Consider the following 21,231-nt stretch of genomic DNA (forward strand, 5'->3'; position numbering starts at 1 on the left):
TGGCTCAAAGAGTTTGTGTCCGGGGTGAGAGGGATCAGCCACAATCTTTTCTGCACGCCTCAGGGTCCTGGAGGCGTACAGGTCCTGAAGAGATGGTAGATTGCAGCCAATCACCTTCTCTGCAGACCGAATGACACGCTGCAGTCTGCCCTTGTCCTTGGCGGTGGCAGCAGCGTACCAGATGGTGATGGAGGAGGTGAGGATGGACTCGATGATGGCTGTGTAGAAGTGCACCATCATTGTCTTTGGCAGGCTGAATTTCTTCAGCTGCCGTAGGAAGTACATCCTCTGCTGTGCTTTCCTGATGAGGGAGCTGATGTTCGGCTCCCACTTGAGGTCCTGGGAGATGATAGTTCCCAGGAAGCGGAAAGACTCCACAGTGTCAATAGTGGAGTCACAGAGGGTGATGGGGGCGGGTGAGGCTGAGTTCTTCCTGTAGTCCACAACCATCTCCACTGTCTTTAGAGCATTTAGCTCCAGGTTGTTCTGATTGCACCAGGTCACCAGATGGTCAACCTCCCACCTGTAGGCGGACTCGTCGCCATCAGAGATGAGTCCGATGAGGGTGGTGTCGTCCGCAAACTTCAGGAGCTTGACAGACTGGTGACTGGAGGTGCAGCTGTTCGTGTACAGGGAGAAGAGCAGAGGAGAAAGAACACAGCCCTGGGGGGATCCGGTGCTGATGGTCTTAGCGTCGGAGAGGTGTTTCCCCAGCTTCACGCACTGTTTCCTGTCAGACAGGAAGTCTGTGATCCACCTGCAGGTGGAGTCAGGCACGCTCAGCTGGGAGAGCTTCTCCTGAAGCAGAGTTGGGACGATGGTGTTGAAGGCAGAACTGAAATCCACAAACAGGATCCTAGCGTAGGTTCCTGCGGAGTCCAGGTGCTGGAGGATGAAGTGGAGGGCCAAGTTGACTGCATCGTCTACAGACCTGTTGGCTCTGTAGGCAAACTGCAGGGGGTCCAGGAGAGGGTCAGTGATGTCTCTGATGTGTGAGAGCACAAGGCGCTCAAAGGACTTCATGACCACAGAGGTCAGGGCGACGGGTCTGAAGTCATTAAGTCCTGTGGTCCTTGGCTTCTTGGGAACAGGGATGATGGTTGAAGACTTGAAGCAGGCTGGCACGTGACATGTCTCCAGTGAGGTGTTAAAAATGTCTGTGAACACTGGGGACAGCTGATTAGCGCAGTGCTTCAAGGCAGATGGGGAGACAGAATCCGGTCCAGCTGCTTTCCGGGGGTTCTGTCTCCTGAAGAGTCTGTTGACGTCCCTTTCATGGATGGAAAGAGTCGTCACTGAGGTGGGTGGGGAGGGGGAGGGGGGGGCCTTTAAGGTGGGCATTGGTGGAGGTGACTGGAGCTGGAGCTGTTCAGAGGTGTCGTGGGGGATGGTTGCTGGACTGTCCCTTTGTCTTTCAAAGCGGCAGTAGAACTGGTTCAGGTCGTTGGCTAGGCGTCGATCGTTGATGGAGTGGGGGGCTTTAGGCTTGAAGTTAGTGATCTGCCTGAGCCCTTTCCAGACAGACGCAGAGTCGTTAGCTGAGAATTGGTGTTGGAGCTTCTCAGAGTACAGCCGTTTAGCCTCTTTCACCGCCTTGCTAAACTTGTACTTCGACTCTTTGTATCTGTCTTTGTCCCCACTCCTGAAGGTCTCTTCCTTTGCCAACCTTAGCTGCCTGAGTTGGGCTGTGAACCAGGGTTTGTCATTGTTGTAACTCACCCTGGTGCGTGATGGAACACAGCAGTCCTCACAGAAGCTGATGTAGGACGTCACAGTCTCCGTGTACTCATCCAGACTGTTGGTAGCAGTCCTGAACACATCCCAGTCAGTAGAGTCCAAACACGCCTGGAGATCCTCCACAGCCTCACTGGTCCACTTCCTTGATGTCCTCACTACAGGTTTGCAGAGCTTTAGTTTCTGCCTGTACGCAGGAATCAGGTGCACCATGACGTGGTCAGAGTGGCCCAGTGCAGCACGGGGGACGGCGTGATAAGCATCCCTGACGGTGGTGTAACAGTGATCAAGAATGTTCTCCTCTCTGGTCGGGCATTTGATAAACTGTCTGTATTTAGGGAGTTCGTGGGTGAGGTTACCTTTGTTAAAGTCGCCAAGGACAATAACTAAGGAGTCCGGGTTGGTCCGCTCCACACACAGTATCTGGTCCGCGAGCATACGCTGTGCGTCCTGCACGTTGGCTTGCGGCGGGATGTAAACGCCGACCAGAATGAATGAAGCGAACTCACGGGGTGAATAAAAAGGCTTACAGTTAATGGTGAAAGATTCCAGGTCAGGAGAACAGTGCTGCTGGATCACTGTCACGTCCTTGCACCAACCACTGTTGATGTAGAAACAGATTCCTCCACCTTTAGTTTTGCCGGAAAGTTCCGTGTCTCGGTCCGCGCGGTGGAGTTGGAAGCCAGCCAGCTGCAGCGCAGAGTCCGGTATTAATCCACAGAGCCACGTCTCGATGAAGCACAAAACCGCAGATGAAGAAAAGTCCCTGTTTTTACCCAACAGCAGTTGTAATTCCTCCAGTTTGTTGGGCAGTGAACGCACGTTAGAGAGAAATATTCCCGGTAACGCTGTGCGTAGTCCGCGCTGGCGAAGGCGCACGAGCGCGCCGGCTCGTTTTCCTCTCCTCCGGCGTTTCACTGCGTGAGCAAGGGTGAGCACACCTTTGACCAGTATGTCCAAAATTTCCACTGTTGGGAGCAGAAATTTAGGAAATAAATCCTCTGGTGTCGCTCCCCTGATGTTCATGAGCTCTTCTCTGGTGAAAGAGCTCCGGGTACCGTCACAAAAAACAGAGTTAAAACACAAAACAAAACAAAACAACGCGCACCAACACACCGAGGCAGCCGTCCGCGGCGCCATCTTGATCCAAGATCCTTTGAAAGACAAAGGGACAGTCCTGCAACCATCCCTCACGACACCTCCCAACAGCTCCAGCTCCAGTCACCTCCACCAATAGCCACCTTAAAGGCCCCCACCTCCCCCTCCCCACCCACCTCAGTGACGACTCATTCCATCCATGAGAGGGACGTCAACAAACTCTTCAGGAGACAGAACCCCCGGAAAGCAGCTGGACTGGATTCTGTCTCCCCGTCCGCCTTGAAGCACTGTGCTGATCAGCTGTCTCCAGTGTTCACAAACATTTTTAACACCCCACTGGAGACATGTCACGTGCCAGCCTGCTTCAAGTCTTCAACTATCATCCCTGTTCCCAAGAAGCCAAGGACCACAGGACTTAACGACTTCAGACCCGTCGTCCTGACCTCTGTGGTCATGAAGTCCTTTGAGCACCTTGTGCTCTCACACCTCTAAGACATTAATGACCCTCTCCTGGCCCCCCTGCAGTTTGCCTACAGAGCCAACAGGTCTGTAGACGATGCAATCAAATTGGCCCTCCACTTCATCCTCCAGCACCTGGACTCCGCAGGAACCTACGCCAGGATCCTGTTTGTGGATTTCAGCTCTGCCTTCAACACCATCATCCCAACTCTGCTTCAGGAGAAGCTCTCCCAGCTGAACGTGCCTGACTCCACTTGCAGGTGGATTACAGACTTCCTGTCTGACAGGAAACAGTGCGTGAAGCTGGGGAAACACATCTCCGACACTAAGACCATCAGCACCGGATGCTCTGCTCTTCTCCCTGTACACAAACAGCTGCACCTCCAGTCACCAGTCTGTCAAGCTCCTGAAGTTTGCGGACGACACTACCCTCATCTGACTCATCTCTGATGGCGACGAGTCCGCCTACAGGTGGGAGGTTGACCATCTGGTGACCTGGTGCAACCAGAACAACCTGGAGCTCAACGCTCTAAAAACAGTGGAGATGGTTGTGGACAACAGGAAGAACTCAGCCTCACCTGCCCCCATCACCCTCTGTGACTCCACTATTGACACTGTGGAGTCTTTCCGCTTCCTGGGAACTATCATCTCCCAGGACCTCAAGTGAGAGTCGAACATCAGCTCCCTCATCAAGAAAGCACAGCAAAGGATGTACTTCCTACGGCAGCTGAAGAAATTCAGTCTGCCAAAGACAATGATGGTGCACTTCTACAAAGCCATCATTGAGTCCATCCTCACCTCCTCCATCACCATCTGGTACGTTGCTGCCACCGCCAAGGACAAGGGCAGACTGCAGCGTGTCATTCGGTCTGCAGAGAAGGTGATTGGCTGCAATCTGCCATCTCTTCAGGACCTGTACGCCTCCAGGACCCTGAGGCGTGCAGAAAAGATTGTGGCTGAGCCCTCTTACCCCGGACACAAACTCTTTGAGACACTCCCCTCTAGCAGGGGGCTGCAGTCCATCAGGACCAAAACCTCACGCCACAATAACAGTTTTTTCCTGTCTGCTGTCAGCCTTATCAACAAGGCCCGGAACCCCCCCTGACACACCACCTCTGCCTCATCTTGCCACATTGACATAAATACAACTCTATGCGTTACATTAACGCTCAGATTGGACTTCCTTCTGAAAAAACAGACTGTGTTTCCGGAAAAAACAAACAAACAAAAAACAGACTTGTGTATTTATATTTATATTGTTATATTTTGTGCTCTTATTTTTAATAGATGTGTCATACACCAACTGCACCACAACAAATTCCTCGTATGTGTAAAATCATACTTGGCAATAAAGCTTTTTCTGATTCTGATTCTTCTGACTACACAGCTAAAAGGACAGGCCTTTGTCAAGAGATGCTTTTGTATTATTATTATTATGTCCTTAATGCAAGGGACTGTGTGAAATTGCACACCTGAAATTCACAATGTCAGTCTGTTTCAAACAGTTTTAGTAACTAACCTGCCCATTCTCGCAACACTTTAAAACTGCCTTTACATGCAATCAGATGACATGTTTTACAAATTAGTTGAAGTATACTGAGAACTTTACTTAAAATGCAATGTCTTGCATTCACATTGCATTCTGGACTATTGAGGCTACTGTTGGTTAACATGTCAGTATCAAAAGTTGCAAAAACTGTGATGAAGCCCCCTAGTTCTGTTACCAGAAAGGTGTAGAGGAAGGGAATTTCAGACACTGTTCGACAATCTGGCAAGCAGGATGCTGATGCTGTCTGCTGGAGGAATGAAGTCAGAAAACATAGTTCCCTTACAATGTGGGATGGGCCAGGAAAACACACGAGTGTTTGTGAAGTGTCTTTTCCGAATTCACCAATCCTTTAAATACATGCGAGTTTCGCTTTGCTTGCAGAAGTGAGTTTATTAACAGTGACATGTAAAGTTACCATTTTACACATTTTTTCTCCAACACTCTCCTGAAAAAGATGATTATTTTTAAGCCTTTTACATCACATTGGTCAGACTGTGACATTTATTCAACATTCCAAAAAATCAGTTTCTTTGTATTCTCAAATCAAATTCCAATCATGTTTTCTTCCTGTAAAATAAAACATGATGTGTGCATACATAAGCTTGAACTACCTACTTCAACCAATAATATTATGACATCCACCCATCAATCAATCTACAACTTTTAGCTTACCAGAGCTAAGATTTATGAGTTCACTTGCTAGCATCAGCATAGTACATTGGTGTGTCATCGGGTGTTCACCACCTCAAGCTTCAGTCATTTCCCCAAAATACTATGATTACTGACATGCTGGCTTGAATTTATTAACATTCGGAAAAGTAGTATCTGTGACAGTTCCAGATCATGCACAAGGTGTTTTACGGTGGACTTCTCTCTCTATACCATCGGTACAGCAAGTGGTCATGCGTGTGTCATGACATGCCCACTTTTCAGAATTCGAAACAAATTTCTTCCCAACATTATGTCCCAGCTACCTATCCTGTTTCACTCAAAAAACTGTCCTGCTAGATATCTCAAAATGCCATTTTATTTAGACTTTAATGATGAATTTCTTAAGCACCCAATTTTAGATTCAAAACTTCAGAGTTTCACTTTATTCATGAGTTGCACATACAGGTATAGTATGAAGAGGTATAAAATGAGAGGTAGGAAACCCATGTCAGAGTTTATCGTCATAAAATCCAGAGGTGGATGAGAAGAGACTAAAATACCACAAAAATGGAACTAGTTTGTCTCCAACTCCCTCAACACCCATAATCAACAACTGCAACAACTGAATATCACTGGTTAACATTTACACAAAAACATTAAAAAAAAAACCTATAAGCTACATGTGAGGAGCATGAGATCTAGGATACAAAGGTACAAAACATGTTCATGTGACAATCAACTCAAAGACAAAGATTGAGGAGAAAAGAGGCCAAAGTCACCTTCGCACTGAGAGATGGAAAGGCACTCCCTATGTTGAGGATATCTGAATAGCTTATGTAGTTAAGGAGATATTGTATGTGTATGATTACAGCTACTAAATTAAAATGTAAGCTTCTCTTTACTGGGGCACACTGCAGACTGTCAACAAATGAGCAGTCCAGAACCTATTTGTCCCAGTTAAAGGTGTGATACCAAAGACAACACTGCATCACCATGTGCAGGACATAAAGTGAATCGAGCCAACCTGAGACAATGTAATACCAACAGGTCTGTAACATCTGGTCTGCATACCCTGTGGAGATGGGGTGGGGCACCTGTGGCTCAGGAGGTAGGGCAGGTTGTCCACTGATCACAGGATTGACAGTTTGATCCCAAGCTCCATATGTCCAAGTTTCCTTGGGCAAGATACTGAACTCAGAGTTTCTCCCAATGGTCAGGGCAGCACCTTACATGGTAGCTCACTGCCATTGGTGTGAATGCTTGTGTGAATAGGCAAATTATAAAGCGCTTTGGATTAAAGCAGTGTATAAATGCAGCCATTTACTATCTAGATGGCAGTATCAAGTTTCACTGTTACATTTACTCACCTCAAAAAACAATTTATAACACTTAAGATAAATAAAACCAGACTGTAATTTTTTGCATGCAACAGCATCATCCAGTTGAAAAGATCCTTATAAATCCTGATATAAAATAATAATAAATGATTTAAAAAAGCTTGTTTGAATTCTTACAATTCTTTGACAGAAGTTATGGTTTGTTACCACAACACTGCATTTCCCTTATGGCCAGTCTAGGGTAATAACTGACAGACATGAAGTTGCTACACTATCTGATACACTGGTTTGCTGTGAATGAGTCCACTTCCTACTCAACTGTGATTTGGTGATACTATATGGCTGGTATCAAAGGCTCTGAATGGATGAGTGATACTTTTTTTTTTATTATTATTTTTTTTTTGCTGTAATAGTAAGGGGCATGAGGCCACCCTGAAAGGCAGTCAAAGTGTGTCTTCTGTTAACTTTCTTGGTTGTTGGCATTTACAATGAGAATGAACATAATTATCACTTTCTGCCTAAGATTCACGATTTGTCAGCTGGATTGTGATTTGTCAATTGTAAAATACACACCACTGAACTGCCCCACTGCACATCAACTGACACACTTAAAGCAGGTTCTGTGTTCTCTTAGGCCTGTACTTGTAGAGGTACCAAAATAGTGGTATAATAAAGTTGTAAGACATTTGTGTCTGTGAAGATTCTCTGTCAGCCCTGTCAGTCCAGCCCTGTATAGAACTAATTAGGAACAGCAAATAGTAAATTAATAATGATGAATTATTTAATAAATTAATTTAATTACTAAATAATTAATAAATTTTGAGGGAAACAGCAACCAAATTTCATTTTCTATTAACATAATGAGAAAATATTTTTAATGATCATAACTGACAAGTCGCAAAAATGCTGATACTGAACATATGTTTACTGACAACACATGTCATTTGTTTTTGGCCAAAATGGGCAATCTTGCAATGCACTCAATTGGTATTATGTTTCAGCAGCTCTTTGTTAAGGTTAGGGAAAGTTTATGGTCTGTTTTAATATAGGAAAAGTCAGCAGTGACCTGCGACATAAGATTTTTTTATTAACATTTACAATGTCGGGGGTATGCATTACAAAAGGAACGTATTACAATAATAATTACTTTTTCCCAGTGATAGGAGTAGTAGTAATATAACATGTTGCTAACAAAATTCCGGTAATATAAATACAATTAACACGCTACCGCCAGCTATATCCATTCGGTACCTAACGACCCAAGCACAAAAATGACAACTACCAACATGAACCACGATGTTCTGAACAGACACATTACGACCAGTATTGTGTACACACTAACATTTGCATTTTGGAGTATTTGAGAGAAACAGCTGAGGTGTGAGCCTGCACAGAGCTGGTTCAATTTATACATGACTTTGAGTAGTAGCAATGTTCAGCTATTGAAATATGCTGAAGACATGGCCTTGGTCAGACAGACAGAAAAAGGCCACACATGAGGATGCTTATTTCAGACAGGTCTCCTTAATGCAGGACTGGTGTCAGGCCAGTAATTTGGAAATTAACGTTACCAAAACAAAATAACTTATAATACAAACAAAACCGAAGGGAGCTAGTAACATCAACCCTGTTTTACTTAACAACCAGCATGTGGAGGTAGTGGACCATTTTCAGTATCTAGGCACTCTGATTGATCAAACTTTTAGTTTTAATGAAAACTCAGATAGCGTTTTTAAGAGAGCAAACCAGCGACTGTTTTTAATTAGGAAGCTGAAGAGCTTTGGTGTCAGTCAACTCAAAATGGAAATGGCATCCAGAGGCCTTGCTGAAAGTATGCTACATTTTAACATAGCTGCCTGGTATGGCAATTTGAGTGTGAAGCACAAAAACAAGCTTTACACAATTGTCAATTGCAGGGAAGGTCAACCACAATGACAAATCTGTGAGGTATGTAACAGGGCAGTAGTTAGGAAGGCACGACGGATATCTGTGGATGCCTCACACCCTTTAAATTCAGAGTACGAATTGCTTCCATCTGGTCGCCGATTTTGGGCCCAGAGGGCGAGCCGGAGCATATATAAGTAATCTTTTAATCTATATGCCATACAAGCACTGAATGGAATACGAAAGGATTTTACGTGCATTTTAAGTGCTATAATATTTTTATCTGCTGCTGCTATTTCCTGTCTATTTGCACAATTTGTCGTTGTATGGTGTGAAGTGTCTAATGATTTGTTTTTCATTTGTAATTGAATGTATTGCAGAAGCCAAAGATAAATTTCCAAGGGGGACAATAAAGTTAATCTAATCTGATCTGATCTAATCTAATAAAAAAGTTATCTTATACTTAAAAAAAAAATACTTGAAAAATGTGTCATCTTTAACTTCATGCTATTTTGAAATTGGGTCATCTTTACTCCCTTAACTGGCCACAATAACAGATATTTTGACTAGGGGTACCCAAACTTCTTGTATTACACTAGTTGTACTTCTGTGGTTATTTTGATGAAAGTAATGCAAAAGTAGTGTAATCAGTAAGGCCTTACTCCACACTTGTAAATTCTTTCCAAAATTCAACTGGACTTGCATGAGGTTTTGGAAGACATTTCGCCTCTCATACAAGAGGCTTCTTGAGTTCTAACTGACTGGTGGAGAGTCCCAGGTGTTTATCATCTCTTGGATAATAGGCAAAATATCTTCTAGAACCTCAAGCAAGTCCAGTTGCCTTTGAAAGCACTAAGAACTACCATGACCCGGATGAATGAGAATCTCCACAGACATTACTCCACACAGACAGTAATATTGTAAAGTAACTTATTACTTTCAAATGAAAATAAGTTGTTATATGTATCATACTCCATTTGCAAAGTAACTTAGCCAAGACTGAACTGGACACTGAACAAGTCACATAAACCCTGGATTCTGGTGTCATAGCCCTACACTTTGTATTTGCACTTTGAGCCCCATCACAGATCGATCCATCCATGCCAAGGTCTATATGTCCTAAAACAACAAAAATCCACACACTTGACTGATGCTATTTCACTGTAGTTGGTGGTTGATTGCATGGTACAAAATTTGATAACTTCAGCTAACCTTCAAAAAACTATGAAGACAATAAGAAAAAATAAGGGTGCAGAGGCAAATAATGATTATAAATGCTGCTAATTTTGAAATCACTTTGAGACATCTTACACAGATTACACAAACAGTCAGTGCCTGATGTTAGCTAGCTACAAACCTCTGGTCAGGTCAAGGTGTTTATAGCTAGTAAACAAAGACTGCAAAAACAATTTACCGGTCAATTTGCATTAAAATGAGACTTGTTAAAGACAGATGTCTGGAAACACGCCCCAAGGCTGCCTGTTGTATTTGACAATACAGTCTGTTAGCTGTTGGATGATTTTCATAATTTTCCCAGCAGACTGTTCTGTTCCCTTTTCACTGTTGCCCATAGGCACTGATTTTTGAGTAAATCTCCAGTCTTTTTCTTGATTCCTTGCCTTTCCTGCAACATTAAATCAGCCAAAAGGAATCAAAGAAGAAGACATAAACAGAGCAGTGTGTATGTGCTAATAACATCTCTTAAACTTTTGGTAAACTGAACTCAGCCCTGTGTTTTAGATTTACCAATTTGATGTTGATATTACATTTTATATCACATGCTAACACTTCAACAAAACAGTCCTTTTTATGTCTCCTCGCCTGCAGAAATTTGATCCCCAAATAACCAACTCCTACATGCTGACTGCAAAAACACAGCTAGATTTTATACCGGAAATAATTGTTTAGCCAAAAAACACATTATTTTCAGTCAGATAGGGGATTAAATGCTGATCAAGGCAAGCAGGCAAATAGAATCTGCTGTCTAAATGTTCTTCATTGTTTCCACCTGTGCCATTATGTATCCCTGATTTGAATGCTTTGAGAGAGAAATGCAAAATGGTCAGGAAGGACTGGGAGAAAGCTGCTCAAGGAGTCAGCTTTCCTACAGGAAGTTGGTGGAAGTTTTCTCTCCATCAATCTGGAACTTGCAGGCACCATCAGAGGAGCTGAGACCATCGGTGGGTGAGGCAGGCAAAGGAGCCACAGGAGAGGATGCAGCTTCAGCCTAGAGAGTGAAAATAGAACACATGTTCAGTTTGTCTCCACATTCATATGAATACCTGTCAATTTGTTCTTCATTTTTTCTTTGCCTTTATTTGGTAACTCGCAGCGGAGATGGAGAGGCAGCAATGCAACAAAAGTTCCTCATTGGAACTGAATAAGGAACGTATGTGTTAACCACTGGCCCACCAGATACCCCTCTTTTTTACTCATTAACAAAGATTAAGATATCATTTTCTGTCCCTGAATCTAGGTTTCTGGAAGTTCTATCCAAAAAGGATTTCAAACACATTGTGCTAAGACAATGGGGAAAACAGCTTTTGGGAAATTATGACCATGACTCTCGACCATCACACACAAGTGCCTCCATCTAGATAGCTCACAATTTAATAAGTAATTAAGGTAGTTAACTAAATATCTAAGTTGGTGCTTTACATAGAAAAACACAGAATGGACATAAAAACAGATAAAAACTTACTGTAAAATAAGATTGAGATAAGGATGAAAATAAAAATAAAGACAATGCATAAACCACACAAATATATATATATATAAATTAAAATCTTGGTTAAAAAAAAAAAAGATTGATTACACCGAAGCAGGCATTTCACAACTGCCTCAGAATGAGCATGACTTCTCAAGGATGTAATCTCACTGTGGGTCTTATCTGCCTATAGCGCACAACCCAGTGTTGCCCCAGAGACCACAGTATGATAGAATGGACATGAAAACAGATAAAAAATGAATGTAAAATGAGTTGAGTGTGTCAGTGCGAGGCAAAGCACAAAAGTTTCAAACCTGTATCAGGGAGTCAGAGCTAGTGAAAAGCTAAGGTGAAGAGATAAGTTTTTAGCTTTCTTTTGAAAATATTCAGCAAACTGGCTTCCCTGATATCTGCAGGTAGTGTGTTCCAGAGCTTTGGGAACAAGGGACAAAGGCTACATCCCAAATTTTCCTTTGACTGCTGGAAAACCTTTAGTGGAGCAGCAGCATTTAAAGCAGATAACATGGTACTGTTTAAATGCTCAACCATGTCATTTACAGAGCAGTCATAGCTGTGTGACTCAAATGATTTAATAATATTACTGGACTTTTCTTTAGCCTTGCCATCAAGGTATCATCTTTGAACCAGAAATTCCCTTTTAGTCTTTGTTAAGATTGGTTTGGCATCAAAAAACACACAGTGACTGTCAGAAATAGGTCATTCTAATACTGAAACGTTGTCGATGTTTAACCCTGTTGTTATTACACAGTCCATAATGTTACCATGCTGATGAGTGGCTTCATTTACATGTTGGATAAGTTCAGAGCTGTCCAGTAAATTCACATGTTCCATTACTTTGGAGTCACTCTTTTTATTGATGTGGATATTCAGGTCTCCATTCAGGATTAATCTGTCATATTTAGTGACACTAAGTGAGATCAGCTCTGAGAATTCCTCCATAAACACTGATGAATATCTTGGTTGTTGACACAATGTAACGATGAGCACTGATAATTCTGCTTTCAGCTGAAGAGCAAGATATTCAATTGATGTAAATTCATCCAGGTCAATGTCATTACACACAAACTGTTTTGTCTGACTGACTGACTAAAAGCACAATTTGGTGGACAAGTTTCTATCAGTGTAGCTGCACCAGTCGTGCTATTTAGCCAGGTCTCAACTAAAAACACAAAATGCTAATTATTTCCAGCTATCAGATCATTAACAAAAAGGATTTGTTAGCCAATGATCTGACATTAAGAAGAGCTCATTTTAGTTATATGGATTCTGTGACAGGAGACGACTGACTGCTGTTGAACATTGACAAATTTCAGATGACAGGTACCAGTTGGTCTGTGATTGTTACGCTGTGTGTGACCATGCCACGTTTAAGATGACCGGCATGTTTGAGGAAGTGGCATGGCATCCATCTCATTTCTGATGGACATTTGAGTGATGATGGCTGTGGTTACTGTTGTTTAATACAAAAAACTGTTGTTCACCAGTTGGACTGAGCTTCAGTGTGGCAGCTTTCACAAACTCTTTAATAGGGGATTGTTGTTGTTGTTGAAGCTGGGACTCTGGAAAAAGAGATGGCAATGGAGAGAGGGATGAGGGGTGTTGGATCCCTGACTGGGAGTGAAACATCCTCTGGATGCCTTGGGTGATTTGAAGCAGGGGGACTGGTGAGGCTTTCTGCCTGTGCAGGCTGACCTTGGCACATATCTGTGTATTCTTGTTTTGGTACAGCATGCCAAGGGCATGACGCAGGTTGGTGCCAAGCAGTCTGCAACCAGTGATGTTTGGGTGTACTCCATTAGGCCTAAAGTGTTCTTTACAGTTCCAAAATATATTGAAGTTGTCGATAAACTTTATCCCATGATTGAGGTATTCCGATGTCAGCCATGTGTTCAGGGCAAGGAGTCTGCTGAAAGATTTGATGCCTTTCCCCAAGGTTGGAGTGGGGCCCAATGTTCTGATTGGCAAACGATCAGTTTCTCCAATAGCAGTCAAAAGTCTTTTTTCAGGACCTCAGAGCCAGTTTTCTTTCACAAAATGTCAAAAGATCCAACATGAATAACAATGTTCCAATCACTTGGATGTGCAGAGTGGATGCCTAGCAGCAGCTCTGTTAGTTCTCTGACAGATGTGTCATTCATGCTGAGATTTTCAGTTTTTGCCATTCTTACATGCCTGGTTGAAGAGTCCCCAATCAGAATGGTGTCTGGCTTATGCGGTGTGGGTTTGCCAGTATTATTTCTGGCCCTTGGATTGTCAGATGGGGAGTTAGTAATATTTCTCCTGGCCTTGGGCCTCGCAGTGGTCTTGGGGCTGTTTCTGGCAGATGGTTGACCACCCAGAGCCTGGTTATTCCTGAGGTTTCTGCCAGTTAAAAGGAAGTTTTTCCTTGCCACTGTCGCCAAGTGCTTGCTCATGAGGGAATTGTTGGGTCTCTGTAGATTAAGAGTTTGGTCTGCATCAGCTCTATATGGAAAGTGTCCTGAGATAACTTCTGTTGTGATTTGGCACTATACAAATAAAATTGAATTGAATTGAATTTCTTGGGTTTCAGCCAACCTTAATGCTCATGGTGTGATTAATTTCTCTGACCTCAACAGAGTTAGTATAATCACACTTTTCGTCATCAGAGTCAGTGATTTGTACCTGTTTTGCAGAGAGAGTTCAAGTGGTGGAGTAAGTGTTGGTGCCCTCTTGTTTAATTTCTTGCTGGATTTGCCTTTGTGGCGGACAACGTCGGACTAAGTCGTGACTGGAGTGGATGCTCTCGGTCTGGTGCTGGTGCTGTGCCGGTAAGAAGTGTCATTAGGTGAAGCTAGAATGGGAGCCTCAACAGCTGATCAGTGGCGTTAGGACACGTCCAGGGCAGTGCGTCAGCCAAATCTGTGCCAGGATGCACCACAGCTGAAGCAATCCCATGTAGAAGTCTATCCGTTTTCAGCAACAAGTTTCAAGGCTAATCTTTGATACAGCATTTCAATCTTCTTTTCAAGCCGTGCAATTCTCTCCATCAGTCCAGTCAGTCACTCACAGTCTGTGCAGGTCACAGATTTTGCCATAGTCTGTCCGTTCTGATAGTAGATTTCCAGTCACAAAAACATCAAAAAAGGCTTATGCTGTTTGGAGTCACACTTGAACAGTACCGAGAAATAAAAAGTAATAAAAAGTCTCTGTCATGTATAAGTATCCAGGATCCACTTTCTAAAACTTCTGGCAGAGAAAAACAAGGATATGAGCAAAAGAATGTAAGCAAAGCAGGGAGCAAGCAGGAGAAGCGTCTGCTCTATGGAAGAGCAGGAAGGGAAGTAATCATCATTTGACCACAGAAATAGAATAGGTATACTGTATAACATGACAGTTACCTGTGTTCTGTGCATCATTTTGACGAATAAGATTGATTATTTAGTTCACAATCGGCGACTCTCTGTGGTAGTCAAGCTGGCACTAGTGTAGATGAACTAATCTGCAAGTATCAGTAGTTTACTGCCATCTTACCACTATGCTGTGTGAGATGTTATTATAATGTTATCTGACAGACACTGACTGTGTGTTTCACTGTTTTGTTTTATGCCCTTTTCATTATCTGATACTTATCTACAGTCTGAACAGAATTGGTGTCTTTTGGAGTCTTTTGCTGGGCGACAGACCACACATTAAGGAATTCGAGGGAAATTTTAGAGATAATAGAACTGCCAGAACTAATCAGAATTTTTGGTGCAGCCCCATGAAATGTCAATGATTTAAACCATCAGTGAATCATCAATTTAAATAATTTTTTTAGGTCGTTAAACACTTTTCTTTTTCAACAAGTGGCAGGCCTGATAACCAAATGGTGTTTTTTTTTTTTCCTTTTTTTTTTTTTCCTTTTTTTTTTATTGGAGTTTTGTTTCCAGTCAACAAATCAGACAGTGTCTACGAACATTAGACACATAACAAGACACAAAACAAGTACAACAGCTCTCAATGAAAGATAAACATATATCATAATAAAGGAGAAATACAAAAGGTGATGGATCAGTGTTATGTTGGATCAGGCTTAAAGTAAGCAAATGTCGCTCACACCAGTCCTTTTAGTAGAGGGGAGGAGAGGTCCGGTCCGATATAGTCCAAAAATGGGCTCCATACTCTGTAGAACTGATCTACACTGTAATGTATGACATTGGTCAGATATTCCAGGGGGATCAGATCGAAAATTATCTCACGCCAGCCACAAATAGAGGGAACCTTGTCATTAACCCAGTGCAAAAGAATGTTCTTCCTAGCGGCAAATGTTAGAATATTATACAATCTTTTGTTGGCTGCTGTTTTTAAATGGTCACTTGAAAGACCTAGGATCAAAGATGTGGGATCCATGTCTATGTTAACATGAAAAATTCTCTCCATTTCACTTATAATTTCAACCCAGTATCTTTGAAGTTTATGACAGGACCAAAAACAATGAGTTAAAGTTCCCACATCGGTTTTACACTTGAGACACAAAGGGGAGAGCGAGCGGTTGAAGAGATGTCTGCGATGAGGAGATATATGTAATCTGTGTAGAATTTTAAGTTGTGATGCTCTTGTCCGAGTACAAATTGAAATCTTTTTAGCAAGAGCCCAAATAGTGTCCCATTTTTCTTCATCTATGGTCACAGACAGCTCCTTCTCCCACAAGCCTCTGGTCCCCTGAGTATCAGTGGAAGATAAACCAATAAGTACACGGTAAAATATACTCAAAGACACCTTCAACTGTTGCTGGAATAGAATTTTCTCGACAGCAGATATTTCAGGGTAATCAATAAGGGTTGTGCTATGAGTGATGTAATGTCTTATTTGCAAAAAGCGAAAGAAATCTTGTTTGCCCAATTTATAATTATTAGTGAGTTGTTCAAATGACATAAGCTTACCATCTGAGAGAAGGTCCCCGAGAGATTTAATGTTTTTATTAGACCACTGCCGAAAACCAGGGTCCAAAGAGCCTGGGGGGAAAGCTGGGTTGTTTATTATTGGGGTGAAAATAGATGTTTTATTTGACCTTCCCTCAAGACGGCGGACAAGCCGCCATGCTTTTAGAGTGTTAATTGTTACAGGATTTGTACAAAAAGCTTTAATTTCTTTAAAGTTATTAAAAAATAGCAAATCACTTAATCTGCATTGTGATAAAGCTGCCTCGATATCCATACAGATTGAAGTTCTACCTTTAACCCAGTCATTAACAACTCTTAAGTGGGGACAAAGTTGATACATTTTAATATTAGGTAAGTCCAAGCCACCCATTGAGCTTGGTAGGTGTAATACTGCCATCTTAAGCTTGGGTCTACGCTTGTTCCAAATAAAAGAGCTGAGCCACCCATTTACATCCTTCAAGACCCGTTTGGAAAACAAAACAGGGATCATTTGAATAGGGTACAGTAGTCTAGGTAACACATTCATTTTGATCAGGGCAATGCGTCCTAACCAGGAGACAGGAAGTGGTGTCCATCGCTCTAAGTCCTGCTTAATTTTACAAAATAAGGGTATAAAGTTGGCTTTATATAATTGGTCAAAGGATGGGGTAATGAAAATTCCCAAATACACAAACCCGTTAGGAGACCATTTGAAAGGAAAGGCAGGTACGGTAGTTGGTATTTTTGAAAGAGTGCCAAGGGGCGTAGCTTCTGATTTGGCCAAATTGATCTTGTAACCAGAAAAGCAACTAAATCTGTCAATCACATCAATAAGACCTGGTACTGATGTTTCAGGGTAGGTCAAAAGGATCAGAACATCATCTGCGTACAAGGTTATTTTATGACACAACTGTCCAATTTCTAAACTACGTATTGTGGGTGTCACCCTTATAGCCTCAGCTAATGGTTCTATGGCCAAAGCGAATAAGAGGGGCGATAGAGGGCAGCCTTGCATCACCCCTCTGTGAGTGTTGAAATATTCAGACCTGAGCCCATTAGTCAAGACCGCTGCTTGCAGCCTAGTATATATAATTTTGACCCATTTTATGAAGTTCTCCCCTAAACCAAATTTACCCAGTGTATAAAGTAGGAAAGACCATTCAATTCGGTCGAATGCTTTCTCTGCGTCAAGAGAAAGCACCAGGCCATTAATAGATTTTTGTTTAAAAGCTAGGATAGCGTTCAACAAACGTCTAACATTAGTGGCTGGATTCCGAACCTTTATAAATCCTGTCTGGTCTTCCTTAACCAGTTCTGGTAAAAAACCTTCTAAACGGGAAGCTAAGATTTTAGAAAGCAGTTTACAATCCACATTTAAGAGGGCTATGGGTCTGTAGGAGCTGCAAGATTCCGGACATTTCCCTTTCTTTAAAATTAAGGATATATTGGCCTCCTTTAGTGTGTGTGGAAATTCTCCTGTGGTGAAGGAGTGATTGAACATATTAAGAAGTGGTTCTACAAGAATATTTTGGAACTGTTTATAGAATTCACAGCAGAAACCATCAGGTCCTGGTGACTTTCCATTCTGTAATGTATTAATGGCTTTGATCACTTCGGTTTTAGTTATGGGACTATTAAGGGCAGACTTTTGCTCTTCTGATATATGTGGTAAGTCAAATTGAGCGAAGAAATTATCCATTAGTTGTTCTGTTTCTGGGGTTTGTTCGGAGGAGTACAAGTTTTGGTAAAAAATTTTAAAACAGCTGTTTATCTGTTTATTTTCGTATACTTTGTGACCATCCTCATTAGATATAGCTGCAATAGTTTGGGATTCTGCACGTTTCTTAACATGGTAGGCCAGACATTTACCTGCTTTATCTCCATGCTCATAAAATCTCTGTCTGGTAATATTTCATTTTCCTCTCTGCATCCCTAGTGAGGAGGCAGTTTAGAGCTGATCTGAGTGTTGTGATTTCTTGCCATAGTAATGGTGATGGAGAAGCAATATATGCCTTTTCTTTATCCAACAGATCACTCTCTAAAGAGTTTTGTTTCTCCTGTCTTTGATGCTTCTTCGATGCAGAGTATGAGATAATTAACCCTCTTGCATAAGCTTTGCATGTTTCCCATAAAATGGAGGCATTACTGGCCGATGAGGCATTAATTTTCAGAAATGCATTGAATTCAGTGGAGAAATTAGAGGTAAATTTTTCGTCTTTAAGAATAATGGTATTAAGTCTCCAGTGCCGAGATCGATGTAGACCTGTTTTGAGGTTTATATCCATTATTACTCTAGCGTGATCGGAAATAATTATACTGGTTATATCGCATGATAAAACTGAATATAAGTCAGTTCTTGGCAGAAAAAAATAATCGATCCTAGTTTGGCACTTATGCGGAGCTGAGAAAAATGTGTATTGCTTATCCAAGGGGTGGATGCACCTCCAAGCATCAATAAGCCCAAACTCCTCGCATAAAGCATGGAGCGTATTGGCCTGAGGAGGGGGAGGAGAAGTGCTATGTGGAAACTTGTCAATAAGCGGGTTTAATACTAAATTAAAATCACCACCAACAATAACAGTGGAGTTAGGAAGAAATGGAGCTAAATCCAGAAACATTTTGGTAAGGAAAGTAATTGGGTGGGCAGGTGGAAAATATACATTCATCATAACAATATTTTGACCTTGCAAAATTCCTTTGATAATCACATAACGACCATTCAGATCCTTAACACAGTCAGATATTGTAAGAGGTAGGTTTTTCCATATCAAAACTGCTACCCCCCTACTTCTTGTTGTGAAGGATGAGAAAAATACTTGTCCAAATGGCCCTTGTTGCAGCTTTAAATGTTCAGTGTCGTCAAGATGTGTCTCTTGCAACATAGCAACATCTATATCATCCTTCTTTAGACATGTAAGTATTTTTCTTCGCGTGATAGGGTTATGGACTCCCCTTACATTCCAGGTGCACACTCTCATCTTCATTTTTACTATTATTATTCATGTAGCCTATCATATAAAGGACATGAAGCCAAATCCACCAGACTCTTTTGTGGAAGAAAAAAAAATTAAAAAAATAATAAATAAATAAAAAATGTAATAATAAAATAAAATAAAATAAAAATGTCATACATGTGGGGAAAAAGAAACAGAGAGAGCTGTGTAACACAACATTCAGAAACAGTAACTTGGCGGCAGTCCTACTGAACATGTAGGGGAAAACCATCCTTCTCCTGCCTGCGGTAAGGAGCCGACAGGCGCGGCAAGCGCTTAACTCGCGCCAACTCATAGACTTGAACACAGTCTGTCAAGCACAGATGAAGTAAAACATTTCACCTGGTTGATTATGATCAGAAGGTTAGAGGAGAAAAGGGATATAGTCACACCCGCCTGGATTGGGCAAGTACTCACGTTTCTTCTTAAGTGCAGTCCAGGCGCAATATCAGAGAAAAAGGGGCAGTCCGGAGGTTAACGTTGCAGCAATTCAGGGCAGCGATTCCACGTAGGTCGCAGCTGCCTCTGGTGTGTTGAATCTCCTCTCCCTACCGTTAACGATCACCTTAAGCGTAGCAGGATACAGAAGCGCGTAATCCACCTTCTTCGTCCTCAGGCAGATCTTCACCTCGTCAAAAGCCTTGCGTTTCTTGGCCACCGCTGCCGAGTAATCATTGAAGAAGGAGACTTTAATCCGGTCCGCTGGCTGATTCGGTTCTGCAGCTAGACGTCGGGCCGCGGCCATCACTCGTTGTTTATCAGCGAAGTTATGGAGTTTCATGATGATGGGTCTGGCGCTTTGGTTAGGATCCGGCCTCGGTGCAGAGGAGCGGTAAGCGAACTTAATCTTCCCGGCTTTAGTTTTGAGATTGAGATAGGAGGGAATTCATTTCTCCAAGAAAGTGACTGGATCTTTTCCCTCCATGCCCTCGGCCAGCCCGATCAGACGGAGGTTGCATCTGCGGCTGCGGTTTTCCAAGTCATCTATATGCTCTGCCATGTCGGATGTTTGTTTTTCAAGTTTTATCACTTTAGTCTGCAGCGCGTCCAAAGTGTCTTCCACGCCTGAGATCCGTGTCTCCGCATCACCAACCCGCGCTGTCAAAACTTGCATCTGGGATGTTTGCTCATTTATGGCAGCAAGAACCTTGTCAACTTTAGCATCCAGTAACTTTGTAATATTGTCAGTAATCTTACTCAAAGCCGACAGGATGCTCGGGTTAACGTAACAGCTTCTCCCTCGCTAGCGCTAGCTTCTTCGGGCTCGGCCGTAGCTTGCTTCTCGCTAATATGCCTCGTCTTAATCTTACGACTAGTATGGGGCATTTTGACAAAATAGTCTTCCAAGCTCATACTCAGTTATTCCCACATACGCCTGTAACGTTTCACCAGGTGAATACGTGTTTTAAACGGATAATTCAGAAAGCCTCACCGAAGCCTAACAGGTGTGGTGTTCTCGCTACGACGCCATCTTGCCACCCCCCAAATGGTGTTTTAATAATCAACTCTGGATAAAACACAGTTGAATTAGGAACTCTGCCATGGACAGAAAAGACAGAAAAGACTAAAGCATAAAATCTTCACTCAGACATCCGAGTGGACCAATTGAGTATGGAGTGGTAGGCTTATCTTGGACTTTTAGCTACGTAAAATAAAAATCTAATACAATAAATACAGTACATAAATACTTTCAGATCCTGACAAAAGCTTTGGTTGCTGTGCCACGTATGTAAATTTAAAGACGGACTTATCATTTTAGCTGCAGGTGTTCAGTAAACTCAAAAGAAAGAATATGACATACAGCCAGCTGTGCACAACAAACACAGTAGTGATGTTTCTGTGAAATCCTGGATACATTCAGTGACACCTGAACAACATTATAGTAAGAATCATCCATTAATTTTTAAGATTAATAACAGTTTTTTTATTTTAATTT

The 21,231-nt window shown here is 42.2% G+C and overlaps 1 protein-coding gene across 1 annotated transcript in view; it reads right to left on the reverse strand.

Annotated features, from left to right (window-relative positions):
- Positions 1-5,986: 5,986 nt before the first annotated feature.
- LOC143319932 (uncharacterized) overlaps positions 5,987-21,231 on the reverse strand; it is a 62,169-nt gene continuing 46,924 nt past the window's right edge. Inside the window, exon 14 of the mRNA XM_076729218.1 lies at positions 5,987-10,939. Coding sequence (XP_076585333.1) covers positions 10,817-10,939 — 123 coding nt within the window. The 3' untranslated portion in view covers positions 5,987-10,816. The remainder of the gene's footprint in view (positions 10,940-21,231) is intronic.

Source organism: Chaetodon auriga, chromosome 4 (assembly GCF_051107435.1).
Source record: "Chaetodon auriga isolate fChaAug3 chromosome 4, fChaAug3.hap1, whole genome shotgun sequence".
NCBI classification, from domain to species: domain Eukaryota; kingdom Metazoa; phylum Chordata; class Actinopteri; order Chaetodontiformes; family Chaetodontidae; genus Chaetodon; species Chaetodon auriga.